Below are 6,709 nucleotides of genomic sequence, written 5' to 3'. Positions count from 1 at the left end.
GTGTGTGTGTGTGTGGGTGAGTGTGTGTGTGTGTGTGTGTGTGTGTGTGTGTGTGTGTGTGTGTGTAGGTCATCCAGGAGGAAGAAAAGTGGAAGTGCAGTATGTTGACTTTGGCAATAAGACAATCTTGTCTGTCAGTGACTTGAGGAAGATCAAGGATGAGTTCTTTGCCCTTCCTGCCATGGTGAGATTATTTGTTGTGCTGTGGTTGGGGAAAAAAACTCTAAATTACCTTGAATGGTGATGTAGCTAAACTTCTTTGCCTTCTTGTTTTGAGTCTTGCAGTCAGATTTCTTATTTCAGAAAAAAAATCAGGGTCATACATAGTCAAACATACTGGGCAAGAAAACTCTAAACTGTTTGTAATGCAAAGTACAATGCACTTAATGATAATAGAATTTTCTGAGGTTATTGTCTTGTGTTTAGTGCTTTGTATGTTTGAACGCTGCTTGGATAAGTCAATATAAACTATGTGTTTAGGCCATTCACTGCCGTTTGGCAGATGTGGTTCCTGTGGACGTAGAGAAGTGGAGTGAAACCAGCACCAACAGATTCACCAGCCTTACTCACCAGAAGCTGGTCACTATTGTTGCCACAGGTACTGGGTGTGGATTATGAGCTGATGCTTTGCAAATATCTAGTTTCTGCGGTCTGTCCTTGGTTTTTGATTTTATTTGTTTCTCAGCAAAAGTCCCGAAGAGTCATCTTGTGCCAGTCAGAGTGTTTAACGATGGACAGAATGAGCAGAAAACCAATGTGGCTGAACTGCTGGTGAAAGAGGAGCTAGCTTCCTTTAGGAATGGGTAATTTTAATCTGAAGTTTCCTGAAAAATCACATCCTCTTCTGTTTTTTTTTTTTGTCTTTTTTAATATCCAATTTTCTTTGTTTTTCTACTGATGTGGCTGTTTTCTTTTCTTACAGACTGAAATCCATGAATGCCAAGGCTTCTGGTGATGATTTGGCAGTGTGGGATCCTCCACTTGACCTGGCTTCAGTAGCAGAGAAGGTTGATGCCCCGAACAAAATCATCCCTGAAGAGAACAAAGAAGATCTTCTGAAACCTCAGTTGAAGCTCCCTGCCAATCTCAAAGATGTTAAAGTTAGAGTCAGCTGCACCAACTCACCAAGCAGCTTCTACGTTCAACTCACTGAATTAGACTCTCAACTTAAAAGGTCAGTTGTTTAAACATTTAAAACAACTTTTCTTTGTGGCCCTAAGTCTATCTTACATAATCGAATGGTATTTAGTTTTCTGTCAGCCCATAAATTGTTTTAATTACTTCAGGCAGAAAATAACGATAAACTACTTTTGAAAAGGAGATAAATGCAGTAATTCTAAGTTTTAACCAGTAAGCAGTTGTCTGTGGTACTAATGAGAAGTTTTTGACAACAGAGATAAAAGACAACAGCTTCTTTATTAACCCTGTTGGAATATGTACAGTGTTGTTTTCCCTAAAATCCACCCTGATAAAAACATACATCTCACGAGATGAGATGTTCTGCAGTGTTTGGATATAAAGATGGGGAGGTTAGAAAACTGTCCTGATCTGGTTTTGTAACTTTGCATGAATTTTATTTCTTTCTATGGTATGTTCTGTTCTTTAACTTTCTAAATTTTGTATTTTAGCATGCAAGCACATTTCTTTTTCACCAGGAGGTGTCAAGTGTTTTAGATGGATTAATAAAATATACAGTCGCCTCCAAAAGTATTGGAACAGCAAGTCAAATCCCCTTGTTTTTGTTGATGTTGAAGACATTTGGGTATAAGATCAAAAGAAAAGCATGAGACAAGAATTATGAATGTCAGCTTTTATTTTCTATATTTACATGTAGATGTGTCAAACAACTCAGAACATTCCAGGGCTCTAGAGTGCGACCAATTTGGTCGCAAATGCAACCTGATTTCCTAATAGTGAGACTAAAAAAATGCCCGGTCGCACTGGTGTGACCTTTCAGTCATTCGAGGGGAAGGGGGAGCGGTCGCCCGCTGAAACACAAAGTTTCCATGTTCCATAAAAAATGAATCCAGCAGTATCAACGATAACAGTCACCCGCTGATACAGTCTCCATGTCTACTAATAACACTGCGCTCTGCTCCCGGGCGCACACACATACACGTTTGTTGTTCTATCCTCATGGGGACTTTGCATTGGCTTCCATTCATTTCCCTGTCAATTCTATAGCCAACCATAACCTCCCAGGTAGACTACACACCTAACCCAAACCCTAACCTCACCTGGCTGTGTGTACCAGGGAAATGGTCAATAATTGTCCCCACTACGAAGCAAAAAACAGGTGTGCACACACGGCGAAACAACCGTAGTGTTTTTTATTTTTTTTTTCCACATCGGAGTCTGAAAAACTTTTTTTCTTGTTAACTGTGAAGATAAAAGGAAGATGTGGACGGTTGCTCGCTCTTAACTCCATCTTACTAAACAGTCTACTCTATGAGCGCAGCAGATCATTTCAGCAGAATGAGGAAGGAAAAAAAGCAGCATGAGGAAGCTCACATGTATAGCAGGCCGCTTTTGCACTTAATCAACTTCACCACAGTTACATTCCAAGTATCTGAAATTGGTTCTTTTGGGTCTCAGGAGGATAAGACAAGACATATTAGATATTTAATTGAAATAAGATAAGATAATAAGATTCAACAAATGCTAATGAAATTGCAGATTTTTATGTGTTCTATTATATTATTATATATTTTTTAAATCTGCACAACCTTTTGATAAATATCAGTAATATTTCTGTTATTTATGAATATTCTCTATTCATTATTCTGGTTTATCCAAGGCCAAAGATCCATAGGACCGAACTACAGGAGTCGTTCGTCTGAGGGGCTAGTGTCTAAAAGAAATGTAACCATGAAATGTTTAAGATGTTTATAAGATGTTCAGCCCTTAAACATTTGCACTTAGAATTTTTATAGAATCACTTTAAATACTTTTCAGTAAGCTATGAGTCTTGTATAATTCTAGTTCAAATAAAGAGCTTTGTTTTCTTGATTCTTAACTAACCAACTAACTAACTACTATTTTCTTGTTAATATTGCCTTAATGAACAATGATTTTTTTAAAATTAACCCATAAAATGATGATGTTAAATGTGACGTGGTTGAAAATGTCTGTGCACCTAACTTTTGTGCTGGTGCACCTAAGAAAAAATGTTAGGTGCACCAGTGCAATCAGTGCAAAAAGTTAGTCTAGAGCCCTGCATACCCAAGTGTGAGATTCATGTGATACGCAGGGAATTCTTATCTCAGAACAAAATACTCAAAGATGAGGAACCAGCTTTGTCTTTTAGGGTGATTTATTACAAAAATATAGCAAGAACCAATTTCATTGAATCATGAATAAAAACAATACAAATAAAGGAAATACGAAGCACTGAGCTTTCTAAAACAGTTAAAGATGCAAGTTATTGTAGATTTGATATAATAAGGTCTGGATACTAAAACCTTTAATAGAATGAAAATGTACTTTTTCCAAAGGAAATACTTTTCTTCTATTAATTAAAAGACAGAGACCCAGGTTAATACCCATAAGTTTTTGTCAATTTGGAGAGAAGATGTTAAGATCTATTGCTTATAAGTAATCTTTTATCTACAAGTCAGAAGAACAATATCAGTGTTGCCTCAGCTGTTTTAACCAGGGCTGTTCTGCAAACCATTTGTGTGTAATGCCTTAATTAGGTATGGCTTGTCAGCTCACCAAAGTTGGAGACATTTTCTCATTGGAGGTGAAGGCTCATGCTACGTTCACACCGAACGCGTTTTGAGCGGCCAAAAAGCGCAAAACGTTTCGGACGCACTATTTTCAGACCAAAAAACGCACTAGTGTTCAGACCAGAACAAGCGGCAGCAGCAGCAGCGGGGTGTGGGAGGAGCGTGTCCTCGGCGGGTGAAATAAAGATAAAATAAAAGAAAATGGCTTTGATTTATTTACTAAAAAACAAGTGAACATTGCACACAGCAGATAATTAACTCACCAGATGATTTAGAGGCGATTTGTTCGGTTAGTTTCATCACTCCAGAAGCTGCCAGCTGACGGACTTTTATTTTTTTTGGTCCCGAGCAGCTGATCCACATCGGTGCTGATATATCCTGCCAGAAAATCCTACTGCACACGGTCGATTTCAGGTAAATACAGTATATCTCCAGTCCGTCTGTTCCGGTTTTCAGTGGAAGACGCGGCGAGCGGCGAAACGTTCAGATATTTGAACTCTGGCGGCGGCTTCCGCAGCACTGCATGCGCGGAAAACACTCTGCGCCCCTTCCGCCTTCCTTGCGCACCGCCCAAAACATACGTGACGTGACGCACGACCCCTAGAGTTGCATCCTCCATAGACTTTGCATGTAAATCGGCCGCTCCTGCCGCTCAAAATGCGTTCGGTGTGAACGTAGCATCAGTGTACTGAACTCTGAGGTCCACACCATTCAGATCTGTCCTGGAGGTCGTTACAGACTGCTGCTCCTTGTACCTGCTGTTACATGGTAACAGCCAGGTGGGGTGAGCTCTGAGTTCCCCTCCCGACACAAGAGGAGGGTTTAAAAAAAAAGTGACCCGCGTAAAAGCACTGTCCTCCAAAAATATGAAGCTAGGGTAAAGTTTAGGACAGAACAATGTCCCAACGGTTATTTATTTATCTGTAGAATAACTTTTCTGCAAGGTTAGTCTGCACACGATGGGCTGGACACTGTGAAGACCGCTTCCTCTCTGAGTCATATCAAAGAGGGGCAGGAGCTGAGATTGGCCAAGTCAATCACCTGACCTGAACCCAATAGATCATTTCATTTCCTGAAGAGGAAATTGAAGGGAGAAACCCCCTGAAACAAACCAGAACTGAAACAAGCTGCAGGAAAAGCCTGAAACAGCATCACAAGTGAAGAATACAACAGTTTGATGATGATGGGTCACAGGCTTGAGGCAGTCATTGCAACCAATTGTTCTGCCACAAAATATTAAATGTTATTTACTTTAAGATAATCTGTTCCATTAAAAATGCTGTGGTGTAATGCAAACAGTGATCAATCCTGAGTTGTTTAACACATCTACATGTAAATACCAGGAAATAAAAGCTGACATTCAGAACTCTTGTCTCATGTTTGATCTAAAACCCAAATGTCCGGTCAACAAAAACGAGAATTTGACTTCCTGTTCCAGTACTTTTGGATGGGACTGTAAACACATCAAACATACAGTATTTAATGAGTATTAATGTGTAACAGCTTAGGAGAAGTCACAGTCAAACTAATTTATAATGTTTTAGGATTTTTTATGTTTTACAGAATATGTGAAGCTGTGAAGCAGGAGTGTGCACAAAAGGAGCCCCAAAATGTGGTGTGGAAGGCCGACATGTACTGTGCTGCACACGTTAATGGTGTGTGGGAGAGAGGACAGATCTGCTCTGATGTTACATCAAACAACAAGGCAGAGGTATGAAAACAAGAGACCATTCTTCTTCATTTTTCTTACTCTAAATTTTGGTCCATGTAGCTAGAAGGTTTAAGTGCAAACAATTTTTTGTCTTAAATGCATTTTATTAATTTGTAACAAAAATCCACAGAAAATAAATGAGCAAAAAAGTAAAAAATTTAACATAAAACTGTAATTTTCTGTCCGGTTTCTAAAACCTCCCTTACAAGATAGTTCTGCAAAATATCTGCACAGACTGGTCTGTCTTTAAGCTCCCTGGGGTCACTCATAAAGACATAGGCAATTCCTGCTCACATGTATGTGTTGAGAAATGAACCCAGCAGTGCAGAACCAAAAGAGGCGTGGAGCAGATCTCAGCTCGGCTGAAGTGGACCGCAACACATTTATTCTCTGACGGACGTCTGTCTCATATCAAACAAAACAAACTGAATTAACTTTAGGGATCCTGTGGTTCAATATTTTTTAAACTTAACTACACTGTTGCTGTTCTGTGTTGTCGTTAATATTCCCTCAGTAAATAATCTGTTTGACTTAATCCGGCGGTCACTAGGGTTGGGTACCGAAACTCTGTTCCAGTATGGCACCGGAGCGAAGATCAACGGTAATACTCAGACCAAAACACAACTCTAATTTCGGTGCTTTATTTCGGTGACTCAAAGAAAGCTGTTAAATTGCACCCTCTGTTCACTGTTAACAGTGACAACCTCGGCACACAATCTCCACAGAGTGCCAACAACAATAAGGATGAGTTATGAACTTTTAATGTGTTATAACTCTCTAATTTAGCTGTTTCTGTCCGCTGTGTCGGACTATGAGTGGTAGAGAGAACAGCTGTGTGTTAAGTTTCACTTCGAACGGGAGTGCAGTGAGTGCCATGTTTTTACTTCGGTTTGAAACCGCTCTGTAATTAGCGTGTCCGAGTTGTTTTTCTTTTAAAAAATGCTGGAACTGCTCACAGGAGGCATAGAAGAACACCTGTATTGTTCTCCCTGCTGGATTAAAATAAAAAGCTCTTAGTCTTTTCTCGCTGTTACTTTAGAGCTGCCGCCATGCAGTAGGCAGACGCTGCAGATCACGTTAGCTCTGACTGCAGTATAAAAGTTGTGATGCAGGTTTCCTTCGGTGTACATTTCAAACTGTGCTCTAAACTTAACTTCAGCTGGTTTAAATATATTTTTTGCCCAGTGTGAAAAAACGAGTGCAGACTGAGGCAGACTATGTGTGTGTGTGTGTGTGTGTGTGTGTGTGTGTGTGTGTGTGTGTGTGTGTG

At 39.7% G+C, this 6,709-nt stretch overlaps 1 protein-coding gene across 1 annotated transcript in view; it reads left to right on the top strand.

Annotated features, from left to right (window-relative positions):
- Positions 1 to 6,709, top strand: part of LOC106525494 (RING finger protein 17) — a gene marked incomplete at its 3' end in the record, with an annotated part of 58,284 nt that overhangs the window by 49,976 nt on the left and 1,599 nt on the right. The window contains 5 exon segments of the mRNA XM_014019757.1: positions 69 to 184; positions 481 to 598; positions 686 to 803; positions 923 to 1,174; positions 5,292 to 5,439. Of these exon segments, the coding sequence (XP_013875211.1) occupies positions 69 to 184; positions 481 to 598; positions 686 to 803; positions 923 to 1,174; positions 5,292 to 5,439 (752 nt within the window).

This window comes from Austrofundulus limnaeus, unplaced genomic scaffold, assembly GCF_001266775.1.
Source record: "Austrofundulus limnaeus strain Quisiro unplaced genomic scaffold, Austrofundulus_limnaeus-1.0 Scaffold229, whole genome shotgun sequence".
In the NCBI taxonomy this organism is placed as follows: Eukaryota; Metazoa; Chordata; class Actinopteri; order Cyprinodontiformes; family Rivulidae; genus Austrofundulus; species Austrofundulus limnaeus.
This window is presented reverse-complemented; position numbering and strand designations above follow the sequence as displayed.